Below are 18419 nucleotides of genomic sequence, written 5' to 3'. Positions count from 1 at the left end.
ACAAGCAGTCCTGATTCCGGGATTCTCGACCCCATTCCTGGGGTTTCCAGTTTTCAGGAGTACCTTTTAAGGTTGTGGTCTGGTTTGGGTCACAAGTCCACCTCCTGCATCCTCACTTGGCCAGTTCCAAGCATGCAAAATGAGACTTGGCTGAGAGCCCAGAAATCCATAAGAAGAGTCCCAGAGAAAACATTGCTTGATTGACAGCTCTGGCTCTCTGATCTATGCTGTCAATTTCACAATGTTGATTTGCACAAGATAAAGAGTTTTCTAGTGCTTACAGTTTCAGCTATTGTTACTTTCAAGAGTCTGGATGACTGACACTTTTATTTACCTGTAGTAAAATGAGGTTTTTTTTAAGAAAGCGGAAAGTTATGATGGACGTAGCTATTAGATTAGTGGTGGGCAACCTGAGACCCATGGGCTGCATGCGGCCCATCAGGGTTCTGAGTGTGGCCCACGAGACATTTGTTGAACGTTGCCCATGAGCAGGGTTCACAGATTCTGCTGGTTTCTGTCTGCATAGTTTTTTTCTTACTGATATCACTAAAATGATACTCATACAAAGCAAGGGCACGTAAAGTGAGGTACATGCTGATTACACACAACATTGACTATGAAAGCTGTGCACGCACTCTGCATCCAATTAATGTGCCGCTACGATTCAATCGGCATGCCCTGCAAATTCTAAGTACACAGGCGCAGTTATCAAAATTTCCCTACCCCGGGAAACCGTCTTAGTTACTACACCAGTGGACATGGGAGGTTGTACTTTTTTATGTCATTTTTGCTGGTAGTGGGAAGCCATCCTCAGATGTCGAATTAGTGAAACAATACCCCATCAAATACTCGGATGTTTCATCTGATAAGTTTAAAAGCCAAGAGAAAATTATCAAACGTGTTAATTGTCTGCAACTCAGCAGGTGTACTGTGAGTCATACACAAGCAGACTTTTCCTGCTCTGGGACACATTAAATACAAGAAGTGCAACAGACTAACGGATGGAAACCTCAGTGCTGAATTGCGAAGCATCTGCACATCCCTGAGTCCTAATCTAAAAAGCTTGTAGAGGACAGATCCAACCAGAAGTTGCACTGAGTATGATGTAAGTGAGGGAAGTGCAAATATTTATTTTTTCACCATTTGAAGTTGATGACAGTTCTACTCACATATGAATGATTAAGCATTTTCTATAGCTCATTATAAAACATTCGGCATGTACTAAATATATTTAATCTTATTCTTGGGGTCATGGTTAGTGCGCATGCCCGATTTCAATCTTGCAGCCCACTGAGATGAAGAAGGCCCACTCATTAGCCTAAGTTGCCCATCATTCTTTTAGACTTTCGGGATGAATGCATGAATAAATATTTCTCTTTATTTAAGCACACAAAAGCTTGCTAATGTTATTCAAATCGACCAGACTCTCCAAAACACACAAACACATCTTCGTCTCCAAAACCACACTGATTTTTGACAATAAAGGAAAGGGCATAAAGGTTTCACTTCTGTCCTGACTCTGTCTGTAACATTACCGATTTAAAAAGATAATAGATCATAGAAAGCACTTCAAAAGAATTTTCCATTTAAGATAGAATGAACTGTTGTTCATTCTGGCAGCAGTTCGAAATAGGTGTCAAGTGGTATAATGTAGACCAAGCTTGTCCAAAACATGGCCCACGGTCCACATGTGACCACAGAGACCCCAATGTGCTTCCTGGGGGGATTAAATATGGTAGAAGATTCTGAAAGAAACTGCTCCTCCAATCACAGGCCATTCCTCTCGAGGCTCACAAGTTAGCCTATCAGCAGCAAATGTGGGAGAGAAATAATCTATGATTGGAGGAGCAGCAACACTAGCGAAAGCGAGTGTGCTCTGGAAAAGAGGTATTGATAGTGGGGGGCGTCAGGGGGTGGTGGGGGTAGTGGGGAGAGAGAAAGAGAGAGAGAGAGGCTGCCGGGCCATGTCGGGCCCGGGACAGGGCTGACTGCTGGACCAGAGCGGGTTGGATGTAATGCTGTGGGTGGGATGGTGCATGGTAAGAGAGACTCACTGTCTAGGGCTTTGGGAGAGAGAGCCAGTGAGTGAGTGAGGGTTGTAGAGAGTGAGTGAGGAGGTTGGGAGAGAGAGAGAGTAAGTGTGGGAAAAACAGTAAGTTTGGGAGAGAGAGAGTGAGTGTGGGAGGGTGAGAGAGTGAGTGAGGGTGAGATTGAGAATGAATGAGTGAGTGAGGGTGGGAGAGAGAAAGTGAGTGTGGGAGAGAGTAATTGTGGGAAAGAGAGAAAGTTTGGGAGACAGAGAAAGTTAGTGTGGGAGAGAGAGTGAGGGGCGAGAGTGTGAGTGAATGAGGGTGGGAGAGAGAGAGGGTAAGTGAGGGTGGAAGACAGTGAATGAGAGTGGGACAGAGTGAGTAAATGAGGGTGGGAGAGACAGTGGATGAATGAGGGTGGAAGAGAGAATGGTGAGTGAGTGAGTTTGTGAGAGAGTAAATGTGGAAAAGAGAGAAAGTTTGGGAGAGAGAAAGTGAGTGTGGGAGGGAGAAGGAATGAATGAAGATGGGAGAGAGAGTAGTGAGGGTGGGGAGAGAGAGAGAGAGTGAATGAGGGTGGGACAGAGAGTAAGTGAGTGAGGGTGGGAGAGAGAGAGAGAAGTGTGGGAAAGAGAAAGTTTGGGAGAGAGAGAGTGAGTCTGGGAGAGAGTAAGTGAGGATAGGAGAGGGAGGAGTGAGTGAGGGTGGGAGAGAGAGTAAGCAAATGAGGGATGTTGGGAGAGAGAAAGTAAGTGTTGGAGAGAGAGAAAGTTTGGGAAACAAAAAGATTGAGTGTGGGTGTGAGAGAGAGAGTGAATATGGGAGAGAGAGTGAATGAGTGAGAGTGGGAGAGAGTGTGAGTGAGTGAGTGAGGGTGGGAGAGAGTGTGGGTGAGTGAGTGAGGGTGAGATAGACAGTGAGTGAGTGAGGGTGGGAGAGAGAGTGAGTGAGAGAGTGAGGGTGAGCGAGACAGTGAGTGGGTGGAGGTGGGAGAGAGAGTGAGTGAGGGTGGGAGAGAGATTAAGCGAGTGAGGGACGTTGGGAGAGAGAGTGATGGAGGTGGGCGAGTGTGAGTGAGTCAGGGTGGGAGAGAGAGTGAGTGAGTAAGGGCGGGAGAGAGAGTGAATTTGCTTTGTGCAAATTGGTTGCCGTGTTTCCTACATTACAACAGAGACTACAGTTCAAAAATATATAATTTGGGACATCCGACAGTTGTCAAGGATGCTATATAAATGCAGGGTTTTTTCAACTCATATTCTCCTATAAACCAAATCAACCTATTTGCCTTATTTGACAGGAAAGACGGACCTGATAGCCTGCATCAGGGTCTTATAAGAAGTGGTTGCAGAAATGGCGGATGCATTGGTTGTAATCTTCCAAAATTCCATAAACTCTGGAAAGGTTCAACCAGAAAGCAGGAAAATATTGGCCAGTGATCCAACATCTCTCATTGGAAAAATACTAGAATCAAATATTAAGGAAGTAGTTGAGAGCACTTAGAAAATCATAATACAATCAGACAGTGAAAATGGTTCTGTGATAAATTTATTAGAACTCTTTGTGGATATAACAAGCAGGATGGATAAAAGGAAACTAGCAGAAAGATTGTATTTCTATTCAATAAGGTGCTAATAATAGGTGACTACACAAGATAAGAGCTCATGGTATTGGGGGTATATCAATGCAGATAAAGGATTGGCTAACCAACAAGAAACAGATTTGGGATATCATTTGCAACTTGGCAAACTGTAACTAGTGGAGTGCCATAGGGATTAGTGGTGGGTCCTCAACTATTAATGATCTGTATGGATGACTTGGATGAAGGGACTGGCTGTACAGTAACCAGATTTGCTAATGATATACAGACAGGCAGGAAAGAAGTTGTGAGAAGGATACAAAGAGTCTGCAAAGGGATACAGATAAGTTAAGAAGGTGGGCAAACATTTAGCAGATGGAATATAAAGTAAGAAAATGTGAGATTGTCTACTTTGGCTAGAAGAATAGAAAAGCAGAGTATTATTTAAATGAAGAGAGAATACAGAATGCTACAGTAAAGAGGATTCTGGGTGTCCTTGTATTTGAATCACAAAAAGTTAACATGCAGGTACAGCGAGTAATTAGGGAGGCAATTAAGATGTTGGCCTTTATTGCAAGGCAGATGAAGTATAGAAGTAGGGAAGTCTTGCTCCAACTGTACAGGGCAAATGCACCTGGATTACTGTACAATGTTTTGGTCTCACCGCTTCAGGAGGGATAAACTTGCATTGGAGGCAGTTAGAGATCAGAATGGATGGGGAAGAATGCATACCTGTAATAGAGCTCACCTGATACCTGATGCCCAATTTTCCTCTCTCCATTCTGCTTGGAAATGCTTTACACCAAATCAGTGCATATGAAAATCCACTCTAGATTTAATGGTATAAATATCTGAAGCCAGTACACAGGGCAGTAGTGACATAGTGGTCATGTCACTGGGTGAGATATCCCGAGGACATGCTCTGGTAACATGGGTTCAAACCCCACCCCAGCAGCTGGTGGAGTAGTGGAAATTAAGTTCCATTCATAAACCTGAAATCAAAAGCTAGTAATGGTGAGCATGAAACTATTGTCATTTTTTAAAAAAGCATCTGGGGCAGAATTTTCAGTTCGGTGGCGGACGCGGTTGGCGGACCCAGATTGGCCGGGAAATGGGTCGCCGCCCACGATCGGCGCCTGAAGGCCCGCCCAGTGTGGAACGTGGCTCCCCGCTGGTCAGGAAGGACCAGGCAGGAACAGGAGCCTGTCAGCCGCCGGGTCCAACAGCAATCCAGCAGCTGGTTTAAGAACAGCACAGGCAGCCCCTTGAAGCCTGCCATGGAAGAACGTCTCTTCCATCTCTCATTGCCAAAGGTGATGGAGTCGAGTGCGGCTGGAGGTGCCAGGCAGGAAGGCAAGTCAGGTGGGCACTCGGCACCACCCCCCCCTTTCAGATGAGTGCCTCGTGCTCCTTCTGGAGGAGGTGGCTGCCAGGAGGGACACTCTTACCTCCAGAGATGGGAGAAGGAGGCCATTGAACCTCACAAAGGAAGCAGGAGGTTGCAGCCCTGGTTAGCAGATATGACATGGTGTGGCACACTTGGGTGCAGTGCCGGAGGAGGTTCAATGACCTGCTGTGCTTAGGAAGGGTGAGTACCACGTTGGCATGGGTCAGTGTGCAGAAGTGTTAAGGTCTGACCATTCCTCCTTGGACCTCAGGAGTGCTGGAGCCTGAGTGCCAACTGTCAATGATGCCGGAACTGGCCAAGGGGGTGAGCCCTGGCTGCCCTAATGGCTCAAGAGCCACAACTCGGATGTGCCCTGCAAGGTGTTCCTCAGCTGGGGTTGGCCAGGCTGCAATGGCGCTGCAGGTACAGAGTGGGCTAATCAATGATTCTCTGTCCTTTCAGGAGAAGACGAGCCATAACCAATCAGAGCGGTCACGTACAGGTGGAGGCCACCCAACCTGCTGCTGCTCACCAAATTTGAGCAGGACACCCTAGAGCTGGAGAGCCGGCATGCTCCCCGTGCAACCGGTGGTGGAGATGAAGATAAGAGCACAGTGCATAGAGGTGAGAGTTTCAGATTGTGCAACCATTCTTGTGTAGTCTCTTCATTGATGGGAGCCTCAAGCCTGGATTCCCCATTGATCATTGAAAGGTGATTGCACCATGATGCAGATCTCCATTGTCTCACCAGGGTGCCCATTATGCACAGTGACAGTGGGATGACTTTAACTAATGACATGTCCTTGTTCTCTCTTAGATTGCCAGCACACAGTTGCTCACTGGACCCCAAAGGGCAGCTCCTGACACTAGAGGACCACCAGACTTTATTTGCACCTGCGTCACACCAGCTGTCTGAATCAGGCACCAGTGTAGATACCAGCACTTCAGTGAGCATTAGATCAGCAGCTAGAATGTCAGTGCATATTGGTGAGTGCACTTCACACTCATATGAGGTGTAGGTGGAGGCAGAGGGTGCCCAGGGCACCAGCAGTCAGAGGACAGTGGGGACCAGGACAATGCTCAGTCAAAAACTGATGATGGGTCTCTGGAGTTGTCCATTAGGCAGCAGATGCTGGGTGTCCATTGAGATGTGTAGGAGGATTGACGGAGATCCATGAGGGTCTGTGTGTCATGGTCTCTGTTGTGGAGGAGTCCATGCAGAGCATGAGCACTGTGTTGCCCATCATGGCCGAGCGCACTACCTCCTCCATTGAGAGAGTGGTGACTCTCATGGAGAAGCAACACCAGGGACAGAATCAGGAGTTTCTGGGGTTGCGCTTGGACCTGCAAGCCCTCACCCAGGCAATGACCCCAGGTGGTCAGTGGGAGATGGATGAGGCACCCAGTATCCCAGCTAGGTGCCCGTCCATCAATGGTGAGCAGGGTGTTCCAGAGTGACCTCACGTTGATGCACAAGCTGCTTGTCATCTCTGTGGGCTCCTCTCAGGGCGTTCTGGATGATGGCAGCAGCTCCTCCACCCCTCTGCCAGTGATCGTGGCATCTGATGAGGCTGGGGTGACTGGGGAGATACCAGTTGTGGCACTGGCCGCTCCATCCCAGGTAGGGTGAGCACAGGCTACATTGGCCAGAGGACGACCGCCAAGGTCATCAAGGCCAACAAGATAGCAGAGGTAGCAGGCTGTCTTCAGTGCCACTGCTGGTGAGCCAGGTGGCACCAAGACGTAACGCTCAGAAAGCATCATGAGCACAAGAGGGACAGTTCATGAGTGATTTTCTATTCATTTATGTTTAGTTTATATGTCTCAAGTGTAGGCCTCAACACCAATAATGGGAATATCATTATATGTTCAAAATGACAATAACATTAAATTTGCTTTTGTTCTGATGGCCAAGTTCCCTTTACCTTTAATTTCCTGGTGCAGGTTACACCAGTATATAACTGCTGGACGTGAGTGGCTCGATACTTTATTGCACAGGCATTGAATGGACTTTGGGTTCAATTGAAAGGCTCATTTCAGAGATCTGGGATGGAGGTGGCAGCCCTGGCATGAGGTGGAAGAAAATGTTTGGCAGCCTCACTGAAAGGGAGTTGGATTAATGTGCCCCTGGTGTCCCTGACTCGCTGGAGATTACCAAGGTCTGCTTCCACGCCCTCAGTGTGCTCCTCTTCTGACTCACTACTGGACTCATCATCTGTGGACTGTGCAGCTGCATAAAGATCCTCTTGCTCCAGTGGGATCCCCCCCTTGCCAGAGCCAGATTGTGGAGAGTGCAGCATGCAACCACTAACTGTGACACCCACTCTGGGGGGCTATTGTGGTGCACTCCTTGAAAAACCAGGCATTGGAAGTGCATCTTCAGAAGACCTATGGTCCTCTCTACTATCACACTTGTGGAGGCATGACGCCTATTCTCACACTTCTCTGCTTCTGTTGTGGGTGTCAGAGAGGCATCATAAGCCACCCTTTCAAGGGATCGCCCTTGTCACCCACCAGCCATCCATCCAGTTGAGCTGGAGCACTAAAGAGCCTGGACACCTGAGAGTGTCTCAAGATATAAGCATCATGGGAGCTGCCTGAGTACCTTGCACAGACTTGTAAAATCAGCATCCTGTGATCACACACTATCTGCACGTTCATGGAGTGGAAGCCCTTCCTGTTGACGAAGGCACCAGGTTCACTCACTGGCGCCTTGATGGCTACATGTGTGCAGTCTATTGCAACCTGGATGCAGGGAAAGCCAGCAATTGCCACAAATCCTCTGGCTTACTCAGCCTGACTGGCCTTGTCTGCATGGTAAAGAATAAATGACCCCTGGAAAGAGCCGGAGGCATAGAAGTTGAGGGCCACTGTGACCTTCAGGGCCACTGGCATGGGGTGTCCACCCACAGAGTTGGAGTTGATTTCAGGCCCAATCATCTGACAAATGGAGGTCACTGTCTTCCTGGAGACGTGCAGTTTCCTTCGCCATTGCACCTCAGACATACTGAGGTAGTAGCATCGCCACCTATAAACCCTGGCAGCAGGCTAGTGGTGTCTTCTGGGACCCCTTCCACCTTGGACTACCTGCTGGCCCTGTGCCCCTTGTGCCTGCGCCTGTCCTCCCACAGGTCCCTCCCCTAGAAGCTGCATAGGGAAATCTGACCTCCTCTCCCTTCTGACTCTCTCTTCCTCCTCAGAGGAGGTGCCTCCAGCAGAGACCACAATCCCGATTACCAGGGTAACGGAAGGCTGTCTAATACCTGGAAGGGTTCACATGGCCTGAATCCTCCGGGGGGCTTGGAGACACAAAAGAGTCCTAAAATGAAAATGGAAATGCTGACAATGAAGCCCCAAACAGAGATGCAGCTGCCAAGTACCAATAAGCAACCAGCACCAAACTACCTCCAAAACTCACTACCCACACGGGCAGTGCTTCTGACCTTTTTATTTTGCCCTTGGATAAGGTTTAGCAAATTGTCAGTTGGAAAATTGAAATGTGGAAAATTGCCCAGGTTTGTCTTGTACATAAAAAGTAGGACAAATCCAACCTGACCAATAACTGTCCCATAGTTTACTGTCGATCATCAGCAAAGTAATGGAAGTTGTCACCAACAGTGCTATCATACGGTACTTAGATAATAATAAGCTGCTCACTGATGCTCAGTTTGGGTTCTGCCAGGGCCAATCAGCTCCTGACCTCATTACAGCCTTGGTCCAAATGTGGACAAAAGAGCTAAACTCCCGAGGTGAGGTGAGAGTGACTGCCTTTGACATCAAAGGAACATTTGACCGAGTGTGGCATCAAGGAGCCTTTCAAACCTAAAGTCAATGTGAGTCAAAGGGAAAACTGTCCACTAGTTGGAGTCATACCGAGCACAAAGGAAGATGATTGTGTGGTTGTGGTTGTTTTAGGTCAATCATTTCAGACCCAGGATACTGCTGCAGGAGTTCCTCAGGGTAGTGTCCTTGGCTCAACCATCTTCAGCTGCTTCATCAATGACCATCCTTCCATCATAATGTCAGAAGTGGGGATGTTCGCTGATGATTGCACAAAGTTCAGCACCATTCATGACTCCTCAGATACTGAAGCAGTCCACGTCCAAATGCAGCAAAGCTTGGACAACATTCAGGTTGGGCTGATAAGTGACAAGTAACACTCATGCCACACAAATGCCAGGCAATGACCAGATCCAACAAGAGAGAATTTAACTAACTTCTTTTGACATTCAATAACATTACAATTGATGAACCCTGCACTATCAACATCCAGAGGGTTACCATTTGCCAGAAACTGAACTGGACTGGACCTGGCTACAAGAGCAGCTCAGCGGCTAGGAATTCTGAGATGAGTAACTCATCTCCTGGCCTCCTGTCCACCACCTACAAGTCAGGAATGTGATAGACTACTCTCCCCTTGACTAGAGAAGTGCGGCTCCAACAACACTCAAAAAGCTCAACGCCATCCAGGACAAAGCAGCCCACTTGACTGGCACCCCATCCACCACCTTAATCATTCACTTCCTCTAGTACCAACCAGGGTCTGGAAGAGGCGAGTGCAGAGGGTGCCAAACACCACGGCCCAGGGGCTCTGGGGCCCAGCTCAATGCCCTAAACAGAGTTTCTTGTCCCCAAGCCTGAGCAGCAAGAGGCAGGGCTGCAGAGTTGAAAGACTGACTTCAATAAACTTCAGACCCTTCAGGCTGAGAGTTCCAACCTCTTTAAAGCCGGTCTATCAGTGTCAGGTTAATTTCACCTGTTGCTGCATTGTTGCTTCTGACATTCGGGCAGCTCTGTGGTTCTGATTTCTTTTTTAAAAGCCCGTCAAAAGCCACAAAGCTGCCTGTAGGTCAATAGCAGCAGTGCAGAAACTGGGAAAGTTCTTGCTTGAAAAATGGTAAGTGAAGTCTCTATTTTGAAGCCAATTTGATGCTGTTGCGGGGTTGTTGGGGGGATTGGGGGGGTTGTTGGGGGGAGGTTGAAGGGGTAGGAGGGAGGTTTGGGGCATTGAGGGGAGAGGATGGTGGATGGGTGGTTCTGGAGGGGTGGGTAGTGAGCTGGGGGGTGTTTGAAGGGTCGGGAAGGAGGTTGGGGTGCTGGACAGATGGGGAGGGAGGTTGGGGGGTTTTTGGAGGGGTAGGGAGTGAGCTTGCAGGCCCTGGAGAGATCAGGAAGGCTGGGAGGTGTTGTGGAGGTGGAGTGGCAGGGGTGGGGTGGCATAGGGGAGGTTGGGGTGGGGGTGTTACTCCTTTTTTGCTGTTGGGGTTTATTTATTAATTACAATTTTCTGTTTTAGTCTGTAAATTTACAGTGTACATCACAATTTGTATGACAGTTTCTGAGGGAAGAGCAATCAATACTGTTCTTGAGTTAAGGCCATACTGAATTTATTTGCCCTGCATCATTCTTCTTTGAAAAATTCAGATCAGCAATTCAGTCTACATATTTCCCTAAGTTGCTGGTAGATGTCTGATTGACAAATCCTGGGGATAGTGTCATTTATGTAAAAGGGGCAGATGTCATTTATAATATATTGTGGGTTGGCGCATATGCAGAATCTATCTGGGCATTTTAATCTGGCTTAAGTATCAGACTCAAGGTGCATGGCAATGAAATATCACAACAGTTCTATTAGAATGCAACAAAAGGGGACTTGGAGTGTAAGGCTAGCCTTCCATTACACATATTATTCCGATTTCATGTTTGTGCTGATCAAGGTGCAGTATGCTCATGTTAAGAAATCAATATTTTATCATAGAAACATAGGAAATAGCAGGAATAGGCCACTTGGTGCTTCGAGCTTGTGCTGCCATTGAGTCATGGCTGATCCTCTACCTCAATGTCATTTTTCCGCACTATTCCCATCTCCCTTGATATCTTTAAAATTTAGAAATCTATCAATCTCTGTCTTGAATGTACTCAATGATTGGGCCTCCACAGCCCATTGAGGTAAAGAATTCCAAAGATTTACCACTCTCTGTGTGGTAAAGTGGAGTGCTATGTACCTTCAGGAGAATGAAGTTAGTTGACCATGTGACTGTATTGACCAATCACTACACAGTGCAGGCTTCTTGGGTGATTCTAAATCTAGAGCTGGAAGTGATTGAAGAAGCATTCATGGTGTTAGTGATCTGTTCTTAGTTCCAATAAACCACCAGTGTTTGTTCAGTCAATTGGTCTCCCTGCCTATATTGTTTCAAGCATCAACTAATGTGTTGATATCAAGGGAGCAACTTGCTTTCACTGAACAAAATGAACCTGATAACATAAAACTGGCGATGAGGCTAAACTGGATCAATTGATGGCAATCAAGAAAGCTGCAGTAAGCCAGTTACGTTACTTCACCACTACCTTGAAGCTGTTTGAAAGTGCTGTCTCCTTAGTCATTGAGTATGCCGCAGTTTGGTCATCTTGAACCAATCGACCCCATTCCCAATGACTGGACTCATTATGTCGAATGCCTAGCATTCTTCTTTACCACAAACAACATTGCGGGGGAGGACAAGAAGTGAGTGGTTATTTTGTCCACATGATGGAACAAAACATATGGGCTGATCCGCAGCCTCACATTACCTAACATGAAAGACTTTCGACGAATTCGTAAATACTGTGAAAGATAAACACCTGAAGCCAAAGCCCTCAGTCACTGTGCAGCATTTTAAATTCAATTAGAGGAATAGACTTCCAGGAGAGACAATTGCTGACTATGTAGCTACTTTAAAGGAATTAATGGAATATTGTGAGTTTGGAACTTCAACTAATGGTATGTTGAGAGATTGAATGATATGCAGAATAGGGAACGATGTTATTCAAAAATAATTGCTATCCAAGCCTAATCTGGACTTCAGTAAGCATTAGAATTGGCAACAGCCATGGAAAGCTCTGTCAGAGACTCGGAGGCAATAGAAGATACACGGCCATCCATCTTGTAGGGCTGGAAGGGCCGGTAACAAAAGGAGCGAAAACGTCGGACTCCGCAGAAAGGTGAGGAACACTCAATATGTACACACCATTGAAGAACAACAGTACTACAGTGAAAACCCATGACATTAATAAGAGAAATGCATCCAGGCAGCCTGCAAGTGATTGACAGTTCAGGAATATCGAATGCTTTTTCTGCCACCGCAATGGTCACATAATGCAGCACTGTAAAGATAGGCAGCATTTTAAAAACAAAGGTAGAAATCGCGAAATCTTTCTCATTGAAGAACCAGAGGAAGCAGAGTGTGACATCTATTCATTACACAACCTGAAAGTGGGTAGAACTGAGCCAATGCAGGCAGTCATTAGAGTTAATGAACAACCCATCAAGATGGAGGTTGATATTGGGGCATCAATGTCTGTCATAGGAGAACATACATTCAGTCATTTGAATAAAGGAGTCCATCCTTTAAGTTTGGGACAATCGGACACTAAATTAAAAACATAGACGGGTGAAGAAATAAGTGTGAAAGGGATATGTCAAGTCCTGATGCAGTATGAGGACCTCTCTGCAAATTTACCTCTTACTGCGGTAGTTGGGGCGGGCTCCAGTTTAATTGGTCGCAACTGTCTCGATAATGGGCCAATATTTTTCAAATCAGAATGAGAAACTTACAGGAATTGTTACAAAAGTACGCTTCCATTTTCAGTGACGAGCTAGGAAGGATTCGTGGGCAACAAGCCAAAATCCACGTAGACCCTTACGCAACCCCCAGATTTATCAGAGTCAGACCAGTCCCCTATGCTCTCCGGGACAAGGTTGAGACCGAACTAAACAGGCTGGAAAAGTTGGATATCTTACAACCGGTGCAATTTTCCGAATAGGCGGCACCCATAGTACCCGTACTGAAGCAGGACCAAAGTGTTCGCTTATGCAGTGACTATAAGTTAACTGTAAATAGAGTGACCAAACTTGATAAGTACCTGATATCGAAGATTAACAAATTATACTCAAAGTTATATTCAAAACTCAACATGAGCCGCGCCTACCAGCAGGTAGAGTTGGAAAAGGGCTCTAGGGAATTCATGACCATCAATACCCATCGAGGATTGTATCAATATGCTCGACTACGCTTTGGGGTCTTATTGGCATGTGCTATTTTCCAGTGTACCATGGAAAATCTACTTCAGGGACTGCCCCATGTTGTTGTTTACCTGGATGATGTCTTAGTCACTGGACTAACTGATGAAGACACTTAGCTAATTTAGAGGAGGTACTGAAGTGCTTCTCACAAGTGGGGGTACACTTGAAAAGAGAAAAATGTCTTTTCCAAGCCAAAGAGGTAGTTTACTTGAGCCATAAGGTTGACGCGCAGGGCCTGCATCCTGCAGAAAGAAAGATCAAGGCTATTTGCAAGGCACCTGCACCGAGAAACACTACAGAACTAAAGGCCTTCTTCGGCATGATAAACTACTATGGCCAATTTCTTCCAGTTCTATCAACCGTACTGGCTCCATTATATACATTGCTTAAGAAAAACCATAAATGAATTTAGCAAGCGCTGCACCAGGAGGTGTTTCTGAAGGTAAAGCAGTTGTTAAGATCATTGGCCCTACTGGTTCACTTTGGCCCAAAGAAAGAATTGATTTTAACTTGCGACTAATCCCCTTATGGAGTAGGGGCTGTACTTTCACATCGGGTGGTGGATGGCTCCAAATGACCCATTGGTTATATATCTCGCACGTTCAGTGCTGCAGAGCGACAATATTCTCAAATTGAGAAGGAGGGCTTGTCTGTCGTTTTTGGTGTTCAGAAATTCCATTAATACTTCCACGGTCACCATTTTCACATTATATCCAACCACAAGCCTCTGGTGGGATTATTTGGAGAAGATAAGGCGATACCCCCCATCGCATCTGCTCGCATCCAGAGGCAGGCTCTGATATTGGCTGCTTACGAATACACTTTTATTCACTGATCAGGAAGCCAGATCACACATGCTGATGTGCTGAGCCACATCCACCTGCAAGATAACAATGTGAAGGTACCAATTCCCTAGGAACTTGTCTTAGTACTAAGTTTTTTGGATTCCTCCCCTGTCCAGGCCAAACAACTCCATGAGTGGACAAGCCAAGATCCACTTTTATCACACGTCTGGGATCAGGTCTTGAATGGATGGTCAGGAGAGCCAAAATCTGTAAACATGAAGCCCTATTTCAATCGCAGATATGAGCTCACCTGCCAGGATGGCATATTGTTTGGGGAGCAAAGGTTATCGTGCCCCTGAGACGGTGAAGGCCATTACTGGCTGAATTGCATAGCGCTCACCCTGGCATTAGTAGGATGAAACGCAACTACTTGTGGTGGCCAGGGACGGACGTGCACATCAAAACCCTAGTTAAAAGTTGTCTTCAATGCCAGCAGGTATAAAAGCTACCCCCCTTTGCTCCATTCCACTCCTGGGGATGGCTGGGGCAGCCATGTGCGCTCCTCCACATCGATTACGTGGGGCCCTTCTTGGGCACAATGTTCCTTTTACTAATAGATGCTCATTCAAAGTGGATGGATGTCTACAAAGTCCAGTGACCCACGTCTGCTGCCATCATAGACCTGTTTGCGACAGAGTTTTGCAGTGCACAGGTTACCAGAGGTGGTCGTGTCGGATAACAGGACTGCATTTACCAGCAGGGGGTTCCATAGGTTAACAACCCTCAACAGAATAACTCATATCAAAACTTCGCCTTACCACCCGGCCTCTAATGGTTTGGATGAGTGGGCGGTCCAAACTTTTAAGCCTGGGGTGAAAAAGCTGAATGGGATTCCATTAGCACCAGATTGTTACGGTTCCTGTTTGCATACTGACCAACGTCACACACAACCACCGGTGTTGCACCCGCTGAATTACTGATGAAGAGTCATCTCCTCACCCATCTAACTCTTATCAGGCCGAATTTAGGAGGGAGGGTGAAGAGAAGCCAAGAGGCCCCAAAGACCAGGCATGATGGCCATAATCATGAAAGAAATTTCACAGTGGGATACACAGTTCTCGCGAAGAACTTTGGAGATGGGCCCAATTGGCTATTAGGCAAAGTAAGTGTCGTGACAGGACGTCTCTCCTATAATGTTTCAGTAAAGATCCAAATAATTTGACAACACATGGATCATCTCCAGAGAAGAGAGACAAGAAGGAATTCCGTCATCACTGGCATTTGAGTCTGCACCGCACATGCAAGAAATGTCACACGATTTGGAACTACCAGTGGGGCCTGTTGAACCTGAGAGGGTTGAAGACACAAGCTTGCCCACTTCCACTGAAGAGCCTGGTGGACAGTTGACCCCTGGGAAGGGAGTCTTGGTAAAACCATGAGGCTGTTGAGCTATGATGTTCAACACACCCGAGGAAGCCTCCTGAGAGACTTGACATGTAAATAGTTATTCATGTAAATAATTGGGATGTTGTGAAGCTTGTCAATTCTACTTTCAAGTAAAGGGGGAGGGATGTGGTAAAGTGGAGTGCTATGTACCTTTAAGAGAATGTAGTTAGTTGACCATGTGACAGTATTGATCAATCACCACACAGAGCAGGCTTTTTGGGTAACTGTAAGTCTAGAGATGGAGGTGATTGAAGAAGCACACATGGTGTTCGTGTTATGTTCTTAGTTCCAATAAACCACCAGTGTTTGTTCAATTAATCAGTCTCTCTGCTAATATTGTTTCAAGCACCAACTTATGTGTTAATATCTAGGGTGCAGCTAGCACTCTCGGGACAAAGCGCACCTACATAAAACTCTGAGCAAATAAATTCCTCCTTATTTCAGTCCTAAATGGCCTACCTCTTATTCTGAGACTGTATCCCTTGGTTCTAGACCCACCCACCACCCTCCCCACCAGTCATGGGAAACATCCTCTCTGCACCTACCCTTTCAAACTGTGTAAGAATTTTGTGTACTTCAATGAGATATCACTTCCATCCAATGATAACACCAAGCACCTAGGTTTCAGATAAAGCAGGAACCCAATATTAACTCTCAGTAATCTCAACTTCAGAAGAATGCTCCTTACTATAATAGTATGAATGTTTTTTTAGTCATTTGGTAGTACAGAACTTGAACATTGCTGAAAAAAGACATTTTGTAAAAGATTTTCAGGACAATTTGCAAGAAAATGCCAATGTCAGGAGAAACAATAAATTTATACTGTATGAGAAGTGAGTGTTGATTGGTTGGCAAGTGGACTCTGATTGATAGAGGCATTGCCATGGAGAATGCACCTGTTGGTGATGACTGACAGTTAATTGCCAAGCCTTATTTGAAATTTAAACCAGGCAGCTTGACTCTGATTAGTCAAGTCATTGCCCTAGGGGATGAACCAGTGAATGGCTGCCATTTGTTTTGCTTAGCTTCTCATACAGTATAAATGTGTTGTTTCCCCTGACATTGACAGGTTCTTGGGAATTGTCCTGATGAGTGCAAGACGAAAAGCTTCAACAAAAAAGGTCTCTTTTTTTAGGAATATTCCTTTACTATCTCAACTATTTACAGATGTGTTAGATTTAAGACATCTTTTTGTTGTAAACTGAACTGAGAATGTTTAAATTCATTGCAATTAAATCCTTCACAACCATCTGACAGAAGGAATACTTTTGTCCTCAATGTTAGCAGAATTCAAGCTCTAGGACAACAAAATGTTCCTCAGGTTCTAGCTGTACACTTTACCATACCACTTCAATGAACCTCTTAATCTATTGAATACAAGGAAGCTTGGGATGAGAAAAAGTTATTTGGTTAAACAAGCCCACTCAGTGCATGTGTTGCAGGATTTGTCTTGTAATGAGTTTGGTGTAATTATGGGTTGGTATTAAGATTTACCTTCGTAAGATTCCTCCCAAAAGAGAAGCATTGAGACATTCTGGTGGTGACAGGCGCCTTTTCACTTCTGCAATGGTCACTTTATATTTGGAAGTGGAACTGAGTAGAGACAGACGTCCAGGAACAGAACAAAACAGGTCTGTAGGATTTACAACACAGGTGCTACCTGAAAATAATGAAAGTTTATGAAATATGAATCAGATTGTGATTCTTTCTGAAACATGCGGTATTTAAAAACATGCACATGAACACATTTTAATCTGCAATATTTCAACAATTACTTTGTACATGAATTGGAAGCCAAAAAATGAATTATCCTAAAGTTGAGCAATGTGCTTTCTTTTACATTGCACTGATGACGCAGATTAAATCTCACACAGGATAACTACGAGTTTTTATGCCATTAGTGCTCAACCAAGATTAAACAACAAAGCAGATGTCTCAAGCTGCAAATACGAGCTAGGAAGCTTCATTTGCAGGACCACTAATGCATCACCCCTTCAGAATTGCACCAAAACTGTTGCAAGGCAACTATAGATGTTGGACTTGATTTCTGTGTTGGCAGACGCAGAATCCCATTGACTGTTCTAGCAAAACCCTCTATTTCATTACTATTACCCTGCAGTGTTCAGAAGTAATGTAAACCTAAATATATCCACATAAGTCACCCAATGGTTATTTGCACCATGTGTTATGGGACTCAACCATACAGAACAAGATGCCTTAGCTTCTTTCCCCAGTTTGTGATCAGTTTGTTGATTTGGGTCAGTGCAGCAGTAGTGCAGCTATAGTTAGCTTGTAGACCTTCCAATTTAGCCTCATTTTGAAGCAACACTCTCACCTCTGAGCAATTCCAATATATTTTTTAATACATTTACACTTAAGCTCTCCAATAGCACAGCAACTTTATTCAGGAGCAGCTGAATCAAAGAGATCAGGATAGGACCCAGATTCTATCCCTAATCTGTGTTGCATTAGTTAATATCAATAAGGGTAACAATGTGAGTGTGACAATTGCCTTCAGCACTGCTGTGTTAGGAAAGGAAAACGCAGCAATGTTGGTGATCATGATCGCTTTGCAGCAACTTTTGTCGGAAGTGGACATATGTGGGCTTTGAGTTAGGGCAACGTAAAGGTTGGTTATGCTGGTCCCATGGTTGAATGGCCTATAGACACTCATTATCTAGAGTCAAATATGAGTAATAGTCATTTGAATGATGTACTACAGCCTAAAAGCACAGGGCACTTGTAAATATTCTGTTGCATATTCAGCCAGGGCCTTGTTATTTGTTAGGACTTTGACCAGGAGGATTTTCTGGAACAGAATGGGAATAAGCCTTCAGAAGCAGGTCTACCCTTCCAGGTTCCATAAGGCTGACTGATTAATTATCATATGATCAATTGTCATAATGTCCTTGATTATTGTGGATCTACCTAGGTCAGGCATCAGATTGCCCACAGTCTCCTACAAATGATCAACTTGGTAACAAAGTTTCATCATCAGGAATGGCACCATGGAACTACCTCAATACCAAGCTTATTTCTCTTGAAGGAGGATGGTCACCAACTGGTCATTACAAACTGGCAAACATAGGCTTGAGCCCTTGATGGTAGGGTAGCAGGTATCAGGAACTTC

At 45.4% G+C, this 18419-nt stretch overlaps 1 protein-coding gene across 1 annotated transcript in view; it reads right to left on the bottom strand.

The window, feature by feature from the left end:
* tfap2d (transcription factor AP-2 delta (activating enhancer binding protein 2 delta)) overlaps window positions 1-18419 on the bottom strand; it is an 87891-nt gene that overhangs the window by 45226 nt on the left and 24246 nt on the right. The window contains exon 4 of the mRNA XM_041188552.1: window positions 16784-16949. Coding sequence (XP_041044486.1) covers window positions 16784-16949 — 166 coding nt within the window. The remainder of the gene's footprint in view (window positions 1-16783; window positions 16950-18419) is intronic.

This window comes from Carcharodon carcharias, chromosome 5 (assembly GCF_017639515.1).
Source record: "Carcharodon carcharias isolate sCarCar2 chromosome 5, sCarCar2.pri, whole genome shotgun sequence".
Lineage (NCBI taxonomy): Eukaryota > Metazoa > Chordata > Chondrichthyes > Lamniformes > Lamnidae > Carcharodon > Carcharodon carcharias.
The sequence above is the reverse complement of the archived record's forward strand: the minus strand, read 5'-3'. Positions and strand labels throughout refer to the sequence as shown.